The 20715-nt window shown below is 40.3% G+C and overlaps 1 protein-coding gene across 1 annotated transcript in view; it reads left to right on the forward strand.

Moving 5' to 3' along the window:
- Positions 1–20715, forward strand: part of EIF2B5 (eukaryotic translation initiation factor 2B subunit epsilon) — a 65099-nt gene that overhangs the window by 26389 nt on the left and 17995 nt on the right. The window contains exons 3-10 of the mRNA XM_073626556.1: positions 684–869; positions 952–1129; positions 2120–2200; positions 2314–2391; positions 3087–3399; positions 6654–6799; positions 18592–18730; positions 19748–19864. Of these exons, the coding sequence (XP_073482657.1) occupies positions 684–869; positions 952–1129; positions 2120–2200; positions 2314–2391; positions 3087–3399; positions 6654–6799; positions 18592–18730; positions 19748–19864 (1238 nt within the window). The remainder of the gene's footprint in view (positions 1–683; positions 870–951; positions 1130–2119; positions 2201–2313; positions 2392–3086; positions 3400–6653; positions 6800–18591; positions 18731–19747; positions 19865–20715) is intronic.

Consider the following 20715-nt stretch of genomic DNA (forward strand, 5'->3'; position numbering starts at 1 on the left):
GAAAGGTGTTCATGCCATTTGAAGTGCACATTAGCGTTAGGTAGGAGAAAGACAAACATACAGTTTTACGTATAAAAGACAAAAGCAAAAGCTCTTCTGTAATGGAATAATAAGTCAATAACAATAGAGATGCCAACTGTCTGTCATTTTGTTTTTTCATTTTGAGAAGCTAAGGTGTGGGGTAACAGGAAAACTGCTTTCATGGGCTTTATTCAGAGATACTTTTTCATTTATATAAAAATACTGGAAAGAATACTTTTTACAGTAAAAATATTTTTTTCAAGAATTTATATATAAAGAAAAAAAAGTATCTCTGAATAAAGTTTAAAAAAAAATAAAGTTACCCCACAACTAGGCTTCTGAAAACTAAAAACCAAAATAACATTGACATTTGTCATCTGCAATCTTATTGACTTACCATTCAATTACAGAAGAGCTTTTGCTTTTGTCTTGTATATGTAAAACTGTATGTTTTGTCTTTCTCCTACCTAATGTTTAATGTGTACTTCAGCCGTCATGGATGCTTTCCATAATTATCCTGTTGACATTGTGGATGAATTCATTGTTCTTTGTTGACTTTTAATATATTGTATTTTTTATTAAAGATTTTTTGATAGATCAGATTAAAGTAAATGGAAGTATAAGTGCAGCTGTTATCTAACAATGTATATTTGCCTGGACAGGAATTCCAAATGGTGTCGACCTACCCATTCCAATGTGGTGCATGTAGTGACCTCTGAACTTTATCGCTCACTTGGGGATGTCCTCAGAGATGTGGATGCTAAATCTTTAGTTCGATCAGACTTTATCTTGGTTACTGGGGATGTAGTTTCTAATATAAACATTGAAGCAGCTTTGGAGGAGCACAGGTAAGAAATTCCATATTTCTTGTGGCTAATTTAATTAGGCATTCTTCATTGTCCTGCTTAACTAATTAACTTTTTCTTTCAGGACACGTCGGAAATTGGAGAAAAATATTTCAGTAATGACCATGATCCTAAAAGAGTCCTCACCTGGTCACCGCACAAGGTGTCAGGAGGATGATGTTATCATTGCTATGGATAGCAAAACGAAACGCGTTCTACTTTACCAAAAGAGCCAGGACTTGAAGCGATACCACTTTCCAACAGTAAATGAATGATCTTTCTTCCAAGCCCAGCGCAACGAACTAGAAAGACAAATTAACTTGGCAAATGGTTTACATTAGTATTGTACCAATACCGGTATTGGTGCCCATACAAAGCATTTGCACGAGTACTTGTACTCATGCAAATGCTCCGATCCTAAAACCAATACCTTCAAGTCCAGGTTCACATGTGTAGGGCTGGTTTCGGTGAGATTTCGCTCAGGTGCAAATTTTTAAAGTGACACTGGAAATCACACCTGACCCGGACTGAAAATCTTACCTGACTCTTTTTAAAATCGCAGTGCAGCTGGCCCGAACTTATGTGAACCGGCTCCATAGAAAGATGGTTTGGTTCACGTCATGTGAATCTGCTGATGCGATTCAAAATGCAATATATAATTTAATAATAAATTAAACAGAACTACATAAGAAATTTATTTAGTATTCTATATATATTAGCTTTTTTAATGTGTCACATGACACTAAAAATAGGTATCGGTAATTGGTATCAGCGATTACTTGAGAAAACGTATCGGTACTTGGTCTTAAAAAAACTGGTTTTGGTGCATCCCTAGTTTGCATAAATTACCTTTTGGGTACTACTAACTACAAGGCTTACTTTTGAATTTCTTTGATATTTCTGGGTGACAAAGCAATACTACTATAACTTCCTTCATCAGTAGCATGGGTTTACAATTCTCAACCCACATTTGTAGACAAACAGAAAATTATTATTATTAATGTTCAGGATTTATATAGCGCCAACAGTTTATACTGTGCTTTACAACATAAGGGCAATGCTACTACAATAAGAAAATAAATAAGAAAATGCTACTACAAAGTTGCTACATGCATATATGCAGCGTTGTATGGCCACAGATTAGACAGATTGGTAGGTTACAAGAAATTGTTGTAAAATGTCACTGAAGACTGTAATTTGAGTGATCACTAGAAAAGCGTTGAGATTTGATTTTGTTGTCTTTGTATTTTTAGAGTATCTTCCAGACCAAAACTGACGAAATAGAGCTGCGGCATGATTTGTTGGACTGTCACATAAGTATTTGTTCCCCTCAGGTATGGGTTGTTTATTTTCCACATATTAGTCATCTACATCTGTATTGTTGTAACATTTTTTAATGCAATTTCTCTTTTTTTTATATACTTTTTTCTACCCTTTAATCTTGTAGGTAGCAGAGCTATTTACAGACAACTTTGACTACCAAACAAGGGATGACTTTGTTCGCGGCATCCTTATTAATGAAGAGGTAAGATGTCTGAAGTCTAAAAAGCTGGATAGATTTAAAGTGTTTCTAAACCCAGGACCCTGCATTCACTATATTTGGTCTCCCACAGTACACAGAACATGGAAATGCAATTATTTTAGTAAATATAAATTGCTAAATACCTTTTCTCATCCACAGTATATAGTAGCCTCTTGTGACTTTCAGTGTGTGGTAAAGCTTGAGGGAGGAGTTTTTCATTTTGCTCTCACTGTCCTATAAAACTTCAGGACCCCTAATACTCTGTCTGGACTGTGCTGATTGACCTTGTGCTGATCACATGCACTCTCACAAGAACAAAAAAAAACTCTTTAGCAATACACACCAAACTGAGCATGTGCAGTCTGACACCTTCCATTTATAATATTTGGAGAAGAGTTGAAGACATGATCAAAAACAGCCTTTTTACACAATGCAGAGGATTAACTCTTTAGGTTCTACAATAAGTATAACAAGCATGCTTTACTGCATATACAGGCTGATTTTACTGTTGTGGATTTAGTAACACTTTAAGTGGTCAAAGTTGCTTTACAAGCTACATAAACTTTTTAGTACATTTCGTAGCATCAACAAGCAATGGTTTCTGTCTTGAAAATTATTTTGTCCTCCATATTTTGTGAATGTTTGTCTTGTGTCTGTTTGATTTCAGCTTATTTACCCATATTTTTGCATACATGCAGATCCTGGGAAATCAAATCCACCTTCACGTGACTCAGGAAGAGTATGGTGCTCGTGTCTCCAACCTGTCCATGTATGAAGCTGTAACTTCGGATATTCTGTGTCGCTGGCTGCACCCTATAACTCCTGAAATGAACTTCACTGACCAAGACCCACAGAATTATACTCACTCCCGTCACAATATTTACAGAGGGTCAGAGGTCAGTCGTGGCCATGGCAGCATTCTGCAGGAGAATGTTTTGATCGGCAGTAGTACTACAATAGGGGCAATGTGTAACATCAGCAATGCCAGCATTGGAAGAAATTGCAGAATCGGTAAGTTATAGGGAGAAATGTGTGGTTCAATGAATGGTATGGAAATAAAGCAGAGTTCCATCCATTTAAAATTCAGCAGCTACAATAAGTGTAGCTACTGACTTTTAATAATCAGACACTGTCCCATGGTCCAGCGATGCGCGCTAACGAAGCCCTGCTCTTCACCCCCTCCTCTCTGCTGTGCCGGCATCACTGCTGTGGGAGCCCGGCGGGGGGAGAGATGAACTTCCTTCCGGCGCTGCGGAGCCCCGGGAGGAAGTGGGAGGTGGATGCCTCTTAAAAAAAAAAAAAAATGACATGCCAAATGTGGCATGTCAGGGGGTCACCATCGCTTAAAGCGGAAGTTCCATTTTTGGGGTGAAACTCCGCTTTAAAGTGTATTTGATTTGAAGCCTAAAATCTTTAACTTGTGTGGTGTTTTTTTTTTTTTTTTTGCTTGTTTGTGCTTCCGCTGTGTTCTTGGAGATTCGGCCTCTCTATTTGTCCTAGTGAATGTGTCACTGTCAAGCTGTAATGTAAATATATGGGATACCTTCCAATGTGAATGCTTGTTTTGGTGACCACTATCGTAGGAAGAGAGGATTCCTTTTGACCTTGCAGAGATTTTTCCTTTGGCTTCTACTTGACAGAAAGTAACATAACAAAAGATTTATTTTCATTTTTTTTTAATGATGATTTGTTGTTGTTATTATTTAGGTTCCATTTTTTCTTACAAATTCTTTATCGAAAAGGTGGCATCCAATATTTTCAGAAAACAATATAAAAGTAAAATTACATCATGGCACAGAGTTTAACCATAGACCACCAATAAGTAGGCTTGCAGTACAACAACATAGCAGCATGAAATCCAAAACATATGCAAGTTTGATGGACCGATTACAATAGTACGGAACCAAATGAAAACCAGAGATGGATCCTATTCAATAAAGGCAATATAAAACATAATGGCAAAAAACGTGCATATGTAAAACAGAGGTGTACCACCCAGGTCTAGGTTTTATTTTTATTAAAGTGAAGCTCATTATGAAATACTTGCCTTAGAACGATGTCGTTGCAGCGGTCCCGGCACACCGCTGTTACCTGCGACATGTCGTCCCGGAGTTACTTCGGGTTCATGGGCTCTGTGATTGGCTGGAGCCACGATGGCGTCACTCCCAGTAACAGCACAGCAGCTGAAGAAACGGGACGAGCGAGCTGTTTCTTCAGTGCGCATGTGCCGATGACGTCTCCACATGCGGATACAGTGAATATTAGGGGTGCAACGGATCGTCACTGATCCGTACGGGTCAACCTCCGCGGAAAGGCCGTGGCTTCGGCCTAGCTCCGGAGTGGCAGCCATCTTGGTACACCCTTCGGCGGCCACTGTATCGTCAGGAAGTGATGTTTCGTCGCCACCATCTTGCTACACCCCACACTCCCTTGCACAGTACTGTAATGATAGAGTGAGAAGAGGGCAAGCGGACATCTTGTTACACCCACCGGAGTTTTAGATTTAAAAGCCATTTTCCACACAAAACGGAGCTTATATGCATAAATACAGTATTTGTAGATCGGAAGGACTGTTTAGATGTTTAATGGTAAATGTGAAAATCAGGTGTTCTGTCACATTAGCAACCATGTGAGGTCAGCAGGTTTGCTGCTGCTTTTAAAATGTAACATCTAAACAGTCCGTCCGATCTACAAATACTGTAATTATGCATATAAGCTCCGTTTTGTGTGGAAAATAGCTTTTAAATCTAAAACTCCGGTGGGTATAACAAGATTTGTCTTTTTTTTTTTTTTTTTTGCTGATCCGAAAATGATCCGATCCGTGACTCTGATCCGAGGAGTTTTTTGATCCGTTGCACCCCTAGTGAATATGTTCTAAACGGTGCAAGTTTAAGAGAAATTCACAGTACCTACAGTTAAGCCCTATTATAGGCTTTCCTGTAGGTAAAAGTGGTTGTACAGGGTTTACAACCACTTGAAACCTCTGTCATTGTTCATACATTGTTCTTTCCTGCGATGTCACTTTTTTATTTGTATTTTGCAAGCATTTCAGTTTAATTTGTAGCCCCACAGATAACTGTTGAGCCTGTCAGTAAAGTCCACCTAATGTAGCTTACTGTGATGGTGTGGCAATGATTCTGGCACATCTACTAAATTCAGATCAGAGTTCCCCCTCTCATGTAGGCTCTGCCTACTTGCTCTACAGTGGCGTGAGAAGATGTTGCAGGGTAGGTGGCATAATCACTAATTCATAAGCATGTAGCTTATCAGTCAGCACCTGACCACACCTAGTCCTGCTCACTGCTTTTTTTTTTTTTTTTTTTTTAATTAGAGAACACTGCCTCTTTGGCTGAAACTCACCGTGAGCCCCAGTGTCATATATATATATATATATATATATATATATATATATATATATATATATATATATATATATATATATATATATATATATATATATATATATATATATATATATATATAATATAATATGTGTGTGTGTGTGTATGTGAGACACACAATCAGCTGGCTCAGGAGCTAGCACGCACCAGTGCCCCCACAGCAAGTAGCTTGCTTTCGGGGCACTTAGTGTGTGTGTGTGTCGGGGGGCAGGAGCACTGGCCGGGGGACCCAAGAATAGGAGGATTGGGGCTGCTGTTTGCAAAACTATTACACAGAAAAAGAAAAAGCATGAAATGTTTTGTTTTAAAAAGGATAAACTGTTTTTACAATCACTTTAATCTCAGATGTATGTGCGGTTGAATGCTACATCCTGGAAGAAAGGAGCAAGCAGGATCAGGTTGTGCCAGGGTGGCTTTATCACGTATACTGTAGCATGCCTAGTATAATTGCGTCACTTTCCAATTTGGTGTTTTATCTTGTCCTTGTTTGCTTTTGCTAACCATGTGTTGCCTGACTACACGCATTGCAGGTTTCTGTGGGAAATTAAGACTAATGCAAGCGCATGTGGTATATGCCCCATGACTGCATAAAAATCATTTTTGCCATTCAGTAGAAGGCAAAATATGTGCCAGAGGCTGCAATAGCTTATCTTGCCTCCAGCTAAACATATGGGTGCAAATTATCCAATCCTGTCTATTCTGGACTACAATAATTGCTAACAGAATCATAATCGGTAAGCTAAAAGCTAATTATATTAAGGGAAGTATAATCTCACTGTTTACATGAAAAACATTATAAAATGTATGGACGGTCTGGTACATGAACTCCAACAAACTTTTACAATCTCCCTTTTCTTATACCAGGTGATAGAGTCATTCTTGAAAATGTGTGCATTTGGGATGATGTTCACATTGAAGATGATGTCACAGTGAAAAAGTCTATTATTTGCAATAATGTTATTGTGAAGAAAGGCGTGGAGATTAGTCCACAATGTGTTCTGACGTCAAAGGTAATCATAAGTAATGATCACAGAAGCAACAAATGTTTTAATGATAATCTCAATTGAACACCAAACCAAGGCGTGAGTTTATATGTTCTATTCCAGGTGGCCAGTTATTTTGTGTCACCCTCTTTCTACCCCATTCATCTAGATATCCTTGCTCGTACAATAACAAGATGAGGTGCCATAGCCACAATGACATGTGGAAGGTGGAGATGGAGACAGTCTGCTGACTCTGAATTGGCACACCTAGAAATGATCAACTCACTAGCGGTTTAGTACAGACTTTTAGCTTATAAACTATAAGTACGTAGTCAGTGCTTCACTAATGAAAATTCACAGACTGTACTATGAAGCAATAATGAGGATTGGCTCAGATGATGGTGGCAGCCAGGAGAGTAATTTGGAATCTTTTATAATATCCAAATGTATTACTGACATTTACAGCCCGACCACTCTAGGCCATGCCCAAGTCTAGCACTGAGAACAGTGTACATATTGCATGCTTAACTGATAAAGCCTATTTTCCCTCAGTATAGTTTTCTGTATGAAAAAAAGGTGTGTATATGTGTATGTATATGTGTGTGTGTATATGTATATATATATATATTATAATATAATATACCGCGCTGTTCCTTTAAAACAATAGAAGCAGCCAGCACAGCAGAGGATCAACTTATGCAGAAAGTAACATACAGTGTAAAAAGTGCAGCGCTGAAAGTATGAGAATCTCAGATATATACTGAGAATAGTAAATCTAGTTAGACAGTGACTGTGCAAATATAATGTGAAAATAATAAAAATAAAAAATAATATATAAATCCAAAAAAGTGGTTTATACACAATATTAGTATGGATGAAAAATCACTAGATCATCGAATTGTCCCGGATAACTTATATAACAATCACAATCTCATTATGGTAGTCCATAAAAGAAAATGCTGAAAGTGATCCAAATAAAGTGAAGATAATATATAGTGACTTTGGTGAGAAAATTGATAGAAGATCCACCACCTTATATTCTTAAAGGCTTACCAGAAGGATTGGACACAGATGGGTGTACACCCACTGGGTCAATCAAGCTTGAAAAATAGTGGTCCCAGAAGATAGCTGCCGCAGAAGACATAAGTTCCCAGGGATCAGAAAAGCTTCCAATAATGTATTTAAAGGAGTTTGCCCAAAAACGTCAGTGGTGATGGGAAGAAAGAAACAGGAGAGCACATAGCGTAATTCTGTAAAAACTCATGACATATTTATTGAAATAAAATACTATCACTCACATTTCTGAAGATTAAAAAGTGCTTTGATAAAAACCCCAGATGATGTCCCATAGGACGAAACGCGTCGGGATGGACTACTGATGCCACTAATACTGCCATTGTTTTTATCAAAGCGCTTTTTAATCTTCAGAAATGTGAGTGATATTCTTTATTATTTTTATGATTTTCACATGATTGCACAGTCACTGTCTAACTAGATTTACTATTCTCAGTAAATATCTGAGATTCTCATACTTTCAGCACTGTAGTTTTCTGTATGGGTCTGTTCATGGTTTCACAAAGACACTGTTTTATTTTAATATGTTTTAATTGAAATTTCAAATTTTACCACTATACAGGTGCATCTAAAAAAATTAGGATATGTTTGATTATGGCTTATAGCTAATGAAAACCCAAAATCCAATATCTCAGAGAATTAGAATATTACGGAAGACCAATAAAAAAAAAAAAAATTAATACAGAAATGTTGGCTTACTGAAATGTATGTCCATGTAGAGTATAGCATGCACTCAATACTTGGCCGGGGCTCTTTTTGCATGAATTGCTGCATCAATGCGGCGTGGCATGGAGGTGATCAGCCCGTCGCACTGCTGAGGTGTTATGGAAGCCCAGGTTTCTTTCATAGTGGCTTTCAGCTCATTTTCATTGTTGGGTCTGGTGTATCTCATCTTCCTCTTGACAATACCCCACGGATTCTCTATGGGGTTTAGGTCAGGCGAGTTTGCTGGCTGTGGAAATTTCACACTGGACCTCATGCACTTTGTGCCTCTCCACTCTTCCTCCAGACTCTGGGACCTTGATTTCCAAATGAAATGCAACATTTTCCACACTCCATGACTATTTGGGAAGCCATGTCATCTGCTGGTGTTGATCTATTGTGTTTTAACAAGTCCAAAGTCAGCACAGCCCTCTACCAGGAAATTGTACAGCACTTCATGCTTAACTCTGCTGATTAGCTTCATGGAGATGCTGATTTCGTTTTCCAGCAGGCACCTGCCCACACTGTCTAAAAGTACCTATACCTGGTTTAATGATCATGGTATCACAGTGCTTGAATGGCCAGCAAACTTGCCTGACCTAAACCCCATAAATAATCTGTGGGATATTGTCCAGAGGAAGATGAGACACCAGACCCAACAATGCAGACGAGCTGAAGGCCGCTATCAAAGAAACCTGGGCTTCCATAACACCTCAGCAGTGCCACAGGCTGATCGCCTCTATGCCACGCCGATGGAGTAATTAATGCAAAAGGAGCCCCGAACAAGTATTGGTATAGTGCATACTACGTACATAGACATACTTTTCAGTAAACCAAAATTTCTGTATTAAAAATCCTTTTTTTTTTTATTGGTCTCATGCAATAATCTAATTTTCTGACATACAGAATTTTGGGGTTTCACTAGCTGTAAGCCATAATCATCATAAAAAAAAAAAAAAATACGCTTGAAATATAACACCACTACATAAAATATGAATTTCCCTTTTTGAATTAAATTATTAAAATAAATGAAATTTTTGATATTCTAATTTTTTGAGATGCACCTGTAGTTTTGTAGTCCTAGAACAAAATAGAGTGTAGACAAAATGTTAATTGGTGACCAACTGCACAGAATGATGTATTTGAAAAAAGAAAGAAAGGAGGGCGCACCGACCTAGTGCATTACCACTGGTAACATTTATTAAAGAAAATTAAAACAGCAAATGAATACTCACAAACAAGCATGAATGTCAGGCATGGACATATAGCTGCAGGTGAGCAGTACAAACATCAAAAAAACGGAACCGGACATCAGGTAGATGAGGCAGTGGCTGACGCGTTTCGGGGGAGAACCCCTTTCTTCAGATCCTACGTGGGTAGTGACTGCTCACAAGTGAGAGCTCCTCTATATATGTGCATGTGTATAACTATGCATCCCAATCACCACCAGCACCATCCCACAAAGGCCACGCCCACCCACACAAGAATCACAACCCCCTTACGTGGTAGGGCCCTCCCCAGTGCACCACAGTGACACCACCTTGACCCTCTGCCGAAAACCCTTCACATCCATGGCCAAACCACACCAAAATCAATAACCGTATGGGTATTACCTGTATTATCTGTACCACCTCTACAGTTGCCGCGTATTGGGGGGTGCTGTGGGGATAGCACATACCGGTTTGGGCCCCCAATACGCGGCAACTGTAGAGGTGGTACAGATAATACTTCTGCCTTACCACCTCCTTTTGTCAGCCTATGTGGTTTATATTTATATTTGCACACCAGGATATGGCCAGGTTAGTACTCCTGCCCGACCACCTCCGCTTGTCGGCCTACGTGGTCTGTACTTGTGCACTGGGATATGGTCATTTATTAACCCTACCAATACGGTTATTGATTTTGGTGTTTTTGGCCATGGATGTGCGGGGTTTTCAGCGGAGGGTCACCGTGGTGTCACTGTGGTGCACTGGGGAGGGCCCTACCACGTAAGGGGGTTGTGATTCTTGTGTGGGTGGGCGTGGCCTTTGTGGGATGGTGCTGGTGGTGATTGGGATGCATAGTTATACACATAACAAAGAAATTATAAACTGCGCTAAAACAAAAATCCTAAAAATAAAGTGAGATGGTAGTATAACCTAACATCAGCAAATATTTGAAAATATTTAAAAATAATGATATAAAGTCCAACTCTTCAAAATGGTAGGATGTTCAATTTGAATGTGAGTAATAATCCAAATGAGCTATGATTGCTCTTACCAGAAGTATTAGTAATATGAGCGGATGGCAAAAACCCTGCCAGGGCCTTTAGAGTGGTGGACCAGTCAGCAGCGTCCGTCTTCAAATTAAAAACCCCTCAATGGATGCAGGAGAAAGAACAAACAAAAGAGAACTGGCCATAGTGTAGTATATCAAAATGTTAGGCATGGACAGACAGACATACCAAACACCCTGGTGTGCACATAACAACACCCAAAAAAAGGAGGGGAGGGAAGTGAAAAAACCCCACCACCGTGGCTGTAGAATGTGCTTACCGACTCACGGTGATAAGCAGGCTTTATATGAGTTGGAAGCGGATCAAAAGTAGGTAAGGAACACTTAGATACGTCCACATTAGCCCGAAGTCCACATCATCAGTACACAACCCAGAATACAAATGATAAGCTTTCCATGGTGAAGTACGTTAAATCAAGTTTAATAAATAAAGTATTGCACTTACAGGATAAAAACACTTGTATCGCGTAAAGTATAAGTTGCCGGCCGGCAAACAAACATGGAAGCGAAGCTCGTCCTACTTCCTGGTCTCGTGGTAGCGTCGCTGCGTGCGTACCCAGACGCGTTTCGTCATCAAAAGGACGTTCTCAATGGGGACGAGCAGCGCAGAGAGCCACCACCAATATGTAGGCATCCAAGCCTCGTTCTGAGTCACAAGCACGGGGACGCCATCTTAGATATGGGCAAAAAGCCTTGTTTTCCCTAAAGTGTGTGCATGGCTGAAATTTGACAGGAACAAACTAGACCGCCATAATGGATATGGGCAATTGCCCTAACTATACCGGGACAAGCGAACAGTTTATACGCACAAAAAAGGACAAACGTACCCGGGAACATATACAGCAATTCAGCCAAAAATAAAAAATTATTATCAAAGAAAAATAAAATAAAAATAAAAATGAAACCTATATATAAGACGCAACCGAATCCAATCTTAACTGATAAATTGTGACCCAAAAAATATGACAACACGGTTATGGATATATTTGAGTTTCGTGCCACTAATGTGGTTAATGTTGAGGGGGTTTTTGAGGCATATAATAGCGATGATAGTGATTTGGGGGGAACTTTTATGAGACTTAAGAATCTTATGGTCTCTGAGAACCATACTAAATGGGACATAGCCTATCTTGAAACCTACATCAAACACTCAATGGTCCCCAGAAGCCTTAGGTGGGATGTGGCGCCCCAAAAGGGAGATGTGGATCTGGAGGGTTGGTTTAAATACTTTAATCAAGCAGGCATTTCTCTGATTAGATTCTTGATTGAAAGGAAAACCATTAAGCTAACTAAGCTTGATGAAGAGATTAAGAGCATTAAAGAGAAATTACACCCCCTCATGGGGAGTGAGGATTATTTGGCTAAATCCCAGAATCTCCTAAAAATTCTTGAAAAGGAAGACAAGGACCAAAGGATCAAGAAAAAGAAAAAATTCAATAGAGACCTCTCAGATTATCACGGGAAAATCGTTTTTGATTGGCAGAAAAAACTCCTTGAGGATTTGGCCAAACAAAGCGACACTGAGATGGAGATCGGCGCTACGATTGAATCCCATTATCCATGTGGGGCTCCTCCAGTGGTGCCGTATAATCTGAACAAGCGTGGGGCCCCCCATGTGAAACCAACAAGTAAAGTAGGGAATGAACACTATAGACAGTCACCACATAGGACTAATAATGCCAATTATAGGGGTTCCATTAGAGGACAACCAAGACATAGTGGACCTCCTCGATACATTCAACCCTCAGATTATAACCCCATGATGTATCAGCAGGGGTATGCGCCCCAGTACAGGACACCACCTCCCCAGAGAGGTAGGGGTTGGGGCCCTTACTATAACCAAAGGGGTAGAGGGCGCCCTACGAATCAGTATGAGGCGTGTAAGACTCAGGGTAGGGGTTACTCTGATTACCCACAAGCAGGACCTGAGTTTCCGATGACAGAAACGCAATGGGAGGCCAATATACCCACCTCTAATTTTTTCTTCCCTTTGCAGGATAGAGAGGGCCCTGACAGGAACCCTAATCAAAATGGAGATAACACGCCCACTTTGCCATATCCAACCTCCAATGGACAGATGCCCCCTACGGGTGCTTCTGCTCCCATGGATTCCAACTGTTGGGGTTTTCAAAAACCAAATCAAGGCATCAAAAGGTTGGGGGAAAGAGGAGAGGAGTCAGAGGGGGGAGGCGGATACGAGCCATACAAAAAGCCCAGAATGTAGCTGGTACAGGGATTTTCAACCTTAGTTCTAAAATATTAACTGATTCTGAAAAAGCTATATTGGACAAGGGGCTTAAGTTTGTCCCCCCCACTAAACTCAATAAATTCCAAACTTTTATGGATATTCATAAATTTGTCAGGAAACTAAGCATTAAAAGATATATGGCCAATCATCCCATCAGCAGTGTTGAGGTCACTGATATGGGGATTACCCACTCAGGGTTGAGAAATGCCTCCTTGTTTAACCCTCCAGGCACACTGGCACCGGCCTTGCGGGTTTTCAGAGATGGTATTCTTAGAGATTTGGAAGCATTAGAAGTCAAGAAGGCCAGACTTAATAAAACCCTACAGGAGGGTTTGAATTCTTTGTGTAATAACAAAGATTTGGTCATTAGACCAGCAGATAAGGGGGGGGGGGATTGTCGTCCTAGACCGACAAGATTATATGAAAGAAATGCACAGGATCCTGGATGATAACACCACGTATACACCTCTCCCCTCTGACCCTAAAGCTAAGTATCTGAAAACTTTGAAATCATTGATAAAGAGAGGCAGACAGATGGGGGTTCTGACGGAGAAGGAGGGCCTATATTTAATACTTACGGCCCCACGTACCCCCACCATCTACTACTTACCTAAATTACATAAGGACCCCATCTGCCCCCCGGGACGTCCTATCGTCAGTGGTATTGACTCTTTGACGTCCCGGGTGGGCAGATATATTGATTTTTTCTTACAGCCTCTAGTACAGAGGTTGCCCTCATATGTTAAGGATTCCAAACACATTATCCAGTTACTTAATGGGGTCCAATACTGTACAGGTATGTGGCTAGTCACTGCCGACGTGACATCCTTGTATACCAACATCTCACATGTATTGGGTTTTCAGGCTGTTGAACATTATTTGATTAGGGACTCTAATCTTGCTAAGGTTCAAATATCATTTGTGATGGATTTATTAAGGTATGCCGCCTCTCACAATTACTTTTGGTTTGGTAACAACTTCTATAGACAGGATGTGGGGGTGGCTATGGGGGCTAAGTACGCCCCTAGTCTCGCCAACCTCTTTATGGGGAAATGGGAGGAGGATGTCATCTATGCCCAGGATAATTCCCAGCTGGTCCTATGGGCCAGATATATAGATGACATCCTCCTCCTATGGGATGGCGAGCTCCTGGCTTTACAAAATTTTCTATCTGTCCTTAATACTAATTCTATTGGGATTAAATTAAATTATGAGATAAGCCAGACCACTATCAATTTTTTGGATCTTAGAATTTCTGTGGATGGTGATAAGTTGATCACGTCCACTTTTTTCAAGGAAACCGATAGGAATTCGTTTATACCAATCGATAGCTGCCATTATCGCCCATGGCTGGAGTCGATCCCAAAGAGCCAATACCTTCGGATTAAAAGGAATTGCTCCAGCCATGTGGATTTTGTTGCACAAACTAAGGTCCTTACTGAGAGGTTTTTGGAGAAGGGTTACTCTAAGGATTCCCTTGATAGAACCCTTGAGAACGTTCAACGTGTTAATAGAAATTACCTGCTTGCTGAAAAGAGCTCTGATGGTAGGGGTAATTTTGGTCTAGGCGTTCCTTTTGTTACGTCCTTTTCCTTACAACACAACAGCATTAAAAATCTAATCTATAAGCATTGGCATGTAATCAAGAGCGACACAATTCTTAATGACATCCTGCCAGATAGGCCTCGTGTCGTCTTCAGGGGAGTGCCCTCCGTACGTAACCAGTTGGCCCCCAACATTTTAAATCCTCCAACTACCAAACCAACCTTCTTTGATCAACTGACAGGTTTCTACCAATGTAGGAAATGCAGGGTTTGTACTTTGAATGCATGTTCCCATAGAAGGACTACTTTCTTTACTTCTACAAGCACACAAGAGACGCATAACATCAAACCGTTCATTACTTGCACCACGGAGAGAGTTGTTTATTTGCTGCAGTGCCCATGTGGCCTTCAATATGTGGGCAGGACTAAGCAACCTCTCCAGGTGCGACTTAATGAACACATCACTAATATAATTACTGGGTTTAGGAATCATTCAGTGTCCAAGCACTACTTACTAGTACATGATAGGGACCCCTCAAAACCCCTTTTTTTGGGGATAGATAGGTTTAGACCCCATTGGAGGGGTAGCGCTGTAATTAGGGGCATATCCCAGCTGGAGATGAGCTGGATCCATAGGTTAAGGACATATGCCCCTTATGGGTTGAACATCGATATGGATGTTAACGCTTTTATAGACAATTCTTAAGTTTGTTTTTAGTTTTACTTTATTTTATGTTTCAACTTCTGAATGCGTCTGTATATGAGATGTGTACTTGTTCTGAGATACGTGCTAGAGGACGCTAGGTTCACTTTTTTTGTATAATGATGTTTTTTGTACTTTTAGACAAATAATGAAAATTACTATTCATTTATATTTTTATATTTTATATTTTTTAATTTACCTTTTTTGTTAGGGACGCTTTATCACTTTTTGTGGTCACTTATAGCAACCAAATTGCACATATATATATATACCATGGTTGGTATTATATATAATAATGGAATTTTTTTCCACACTCTTCCCCCCCCTTTTTTTGTTTCATATAGAATTTACACTAGAGGTTGGATTTACCTCATTTAATTAAATTTGTTTAAATTTATTTTTATTTTTATTTTCATTTTATTCACTCCTTATATTTAACTACACCTGCTAGAAGGTGTGAATACACCTTTATAGTATTTATTCATTCTCTTTATGAGACCTATTATTGTCATATTTTTTGGGTCACAATTTATCAGTTAAGATTGGATTCGGTTGCGTCTTATATATAGGTTTCATTTTTATTTTTATTTTATTTTTCTTTGATAATAATTTTTTATTTTTGGCTGAATTGCTGTATATGTTCCCGGGCACGTTTGTCCTTTTTTGTGCGTATAAATTGGGGCGCGCTGTTCGCTTGTCCCGGTATAGTTAGGGCAATTGCCCATATCCATTATGGCGGTCTAGTTTGTTCCTGTCAAATTTCAGCCATGCACACACTTTAGGGAAAACAAGGCCTTTTGCCCATATCTAAGATGGCGTCCCCGTGCTTGTGACTCAGAACGAGGCTTGGATGCCTACATATTGGTGGTGGCTCTCTGCGCTGCTCGTCCCCATTGAGAACGTCCTTTTGATGACGAAACGCGTCTGGGTACGCACGCAGCGACGCTACCACGAGACCAGGAAGTAGGACGAGCTTCGCTTCCATGTTTGTTTGCCGGCCGGCAACTTATACTTTACGCGATACAAGTGTTTTTATCCTGTAAGTGCAATACTTTATTTATTAAACTTGATTTAACGTACTTCACCATGGAAAGCTTATCATTTGTATTCTGGGTTGTGTACTGATGATGTGGACTTCGGGCTAATGTGGACGTATCTAAGTGTTCCTTACCTACTTTTGATCCGCTTCCAACTCATATAAAGCCTGCTTATCACCGTGAGTCGGTAAGCACATTCTACAGCCACGGTGGTGGGGTTTTTTCACTTCCCTCCCCTCCTTTTTTTGGGTGTTGTTATGTGCACACCAGGGTGTTTGGTATGTCTGTCTGTCCATGCCTAACATTTTGATATACTACACTATGGCCAGTTCTCTTTTGTTTGTTCTTTCTCCTGCATCCATTGAGGGGTTTTTAATTTGAAGACGGACGCTGCTGACTGGTCCACCACTCTAAAGGCCCTGGCAGGGTTTTTGCCATCCGCTCATATTACTAATACTTCTGGTAAGAGCAATCATAGCTCATTTGGATTATTACTCACATTCAAATTGAACATCCTACCATTTTGAAGAGTTGGACTTTATATCATTATTTTTAAATATTTTCAAATATTTGCTGATGTTAGGTTATACTACCATCTCACTTTATTTTTAGGATTTTTGTTTTAGCGCAGTTTATAATTTCTTTGTTCTGATTGGTGTTGTCGCACTTTTTACTGCTGCTTATCCCTATATGCTTCTAGCGCGGAATTTTTTGTTACTTATAGTTATACACATGCACATATATAGAGGAGCTCTCACTTGTGAGCAGTCACTACCCGCGTAGGCTCTGAAGAAAGGGGTTCTTCCCCGAAACACGTCAGCCATTGCCTCATCTACCTGATGTCCGGTCCCGGTTTTTTGATGTTTGTACTGCTCACCTGCAGCTATTTGTCCATGCCTGACATTCATGCTCGTTTGTGAGTGTTCATTTGCTGTTTTAATTTTCTTTAATAAATGTTACCAGTGGTAATGCACTAGGTCAGTGCGCCTGCTTTCTTTCTTTTTTCTGTAGTCCATGAATACCCATTATTCTGAGGAGGGCTGCAAGACGGCAGATGCCAATGAAGCATTCGGTCATACCACAAACTGAGGAGCTAGATACCCAAGCGCAGGAGAGATTTTTGGTTCAGAATGATGTATTTGCATAGAGTGGTAGGAAATGTGTCTGTAGTAAGATCAAGAGTATTGGTTGTCAACTTTTGAGCCAAAGGGGTTCTCCAATGCTGCCCTTGACATCACTAAAGGGCCGCACATAATTTCAATGGATCTGGTTCACACAGCTCCGGGGCACCCTCAGAGCCCACTGAGAAAGGGTACTTTGCGTCATTGGCTCCATTTCAGGTCCAAAATCGGGCAAAAATTCGGACCTGAACCTGAGAACAGGGATGCATCGGACCCCCTGCTGTGTCCCACAGCCACAGCTAGTGTGAACCCAGCCTAAGAGGACTGTCAGAAACTGAAGACCTAATAGAGGAGGGTAAGAGAAAGTGGATATGATACATTTTTGGCTGGGGATATGCTGGGAACCTGTTACATGAGGCTACTAGACAACATTGCTATTACCCTAATCAATGTTCCCACTACAGACTGCTGCGGTCCTAGGGCTGCACATCATATACCAAGTTTGCACTAGGCATAACTGCTCCAAGGTAACTGCATCTCTGGGTCAAAGTTAAGGTAATCGCATAGAGGAGACAGAACGACCTCTGTGCCGGGGGGTGTGGCAACCTTGTTCAGCAAGGTAAATTTCTGTCTGTAGAGGCCTAGGTAAAAAAAGAAGCATACTTAGGCCTAGCTACAAGAACTTAAGCTGGGTATACACACAGTGGGTTGAATGAAAAAAAAATTGACAGATCCCCGCATTAACGCAAGCTATGTTGATGCGGAGATCGCTCTTGCTGTGCTGCTGTTTTCTTACAGGTGGGACTACAATGGGGAGCCAAAAAGAATCTGAGATGGTGATATATTACGTAACCTTCCAGATTCACCCACAAAGGAGAAATTTTCCTGGGCATGAAGGAGAGCCAATTGAAATAATTGTGCAGCCTGAAAATATTAATGGTACATTTTCATATCATTTGAAGTGCAACAAGTTCATCCTATGCTTGTGTGATAGGAGAAGGGCAAATCTCATTTTAACAAGTTTCTGTTAAGAAGATCACAGCATTTGTAATCTTTCATGTGAATTTACCTTAAAGTGCTACTTTGTCCTTTTTATTCTACTTTGTCCACCTATAGGTAATTGTTGGCCCTGATATAAATCTGCCAATGAACACTGTTATTTCACTACATCATCCAGATGAGGATGAAGATGATGATGATGAATTTAGCGATGATTCATCCAGTGGTAAAGAAAAGGATAAGTTAAAAGTCAAAGGTAATGAGGGCTTAAACATGTAGGTTATGATAACATTAACCCCTTCGCTTCTAAGTGCCGGTTCACACAGGGGCGACTTGTCAGGCGACCTAGCCGCCTGACAAGTCGCCTCCCGTTCTGTACAATGGAACCGTTCTAATAGGAGCGACGCAAGTCGCTCCGACTTAGAAAAAGGTTCCTGTACTACTTTGGGGGCGACTTGGGGCGACTTGCATAGACTTCTATACAGAAGTGGTTTTGCAAGTCACCGTGGAAGTCGTGTGCAGGTCGCCTCGGTGAGGCGACCTGCAAGTCGTGCCGCACCTGTGTAAACCAGGGCTTTGGGTAAAACTAATCGAAATGCCTAAGCCAAATTTTGCAATTTTGACGTGTTAGTACAACCCTACATATCATCACAACTAATCTGTGCATCCAGGTGGATTATACCTTGTTTTTTTCAGGACAAATTGGGCTTTCATTTGTTGGTAAATGGTATTGGATATTGCCTGATTTTATTTATTTTTTTAATCCAAGGAAAACTGGCCCAAAATAGTAAAATAAAAAATCTCCTGCTCCTGACAGGAGCACATATGTGTATGTTAGTTGTTGTTTGTGTAAAAAAATTTGTTTCTCTACACTCACTTTTTTTGTCTGTTTTGCAAGGACAGAGAGTGATACAATGTATCTCTCTCATCCATTCACATAGACAGAAAACACGGGATGGGCTTTACAGTGACTGATCACTGTGATAGCCAATCAGAGGCTATCCTAGTGATCAGGTGACCCATAATCGGAGGTACCAGATAGTTGGAATGTGGCCCGTGTCTCTCGGTGAGACCCCGATCTCTGTGCTTGGAGCATGCCGTGCAGCACACTCCCAACACAAAGGGGCATACCCAAATATGTGTTCCCACGGCGAAAAGTCCAGTGGGGCCACATTTTTGTTTACGGTTGGCATGAAGGGGTTAATGAAATAAATTATTTCCATTATCTATCTCTGGCAGGCTTTTCTAGCATTTTAGTATGCTCTTTTCACAGTTTACAACAAAGAGGAGGTTGGATTGAAAGGAGAAGGCTATGTATGGAAAATTTCAGACATGCAAGATGACAAAGAGGAGGAAGAGGAGGAGAAAGCATTGCAGAGGAGTATGTGGGGTGAGTATGAAATGGCAATAGGGAAAATATTGAAGAAAAATACCCCACACTGTAGATGTGGCGCTGTGTGAAATTTGTATTATAAATGAGTATCTCATGTTTTTAATAACTCTGACTTTTCCTGATAGCTGCCTCCTCCATTGCTGCTTGTCCTTAATTGTCAGGCCTTCAAAAGTTAACTTTCCAGTGCTGTAATTTTTGACAGAACAGAGGTAGTCGTTTTTTATTCTCTTGAGTTCGATTCATGGAGTCCCACTTCCATTGTTGGCTTTATCCCTGACCAGCTGCATAGCCAATATGACTTAGTCCTTCCTTTGTACAGTATGTACAATAAATCAAAAAAGCAATTTCTAGTTTCGCTACCACCAGGGGTGAATGTAGCAGGAAAGTCTATGTGCCACTTGTCAGATACGACCGTTTTTGCAGTTTTGCATTGCTATATGTCTCCAGTACACACATTGTTTCCTCTGGAATATCCATATCTCCTGTAGACTTCCCGAGTGTTCAAAATTCTTACCATGCAGGGTATTATCTCCTTAATGTTCTTATGGTTCTTTCAAATATGTGAAAAAATACAGTGTCTGCTAAGTATCTGCATTAACGCATGTTACTGCATTAACGCTTGTTACTGCTCCTATGTCTGAACTAACTACTGCTGCAACTCTCCCTATATTGTTTTCAGTAGCCTTTTTTTGCAGGTCTTCGCTTTTCATTTATACTGTAGCCTCCCTATTTCTGAACTTGCTCGCAGTGCTTTCAACCTCAACCAGTTCCTCCCTACCATAAAATCTGCTGCATTCAGTGCTGCACCTTTTGCAAACCTTGTAGTTTTGTATAATGCTTTCACGTGA

Source organism: Aquarana catesbeiana, linkage group LG04, assembly GCF_042186555.1.
Source record: "Aquarana catesbeiana isolate 2022-GZ linkage group LG04, ASM4218655v1, whole genome shotgun sequence".
Taxonomy (NCBI): domain Eukaryota; kingdom Metazoa; phylum Chordata; class Amphibia; order Anura; family Ranidae; genus Aquarana; species Aquarana catesbeiana.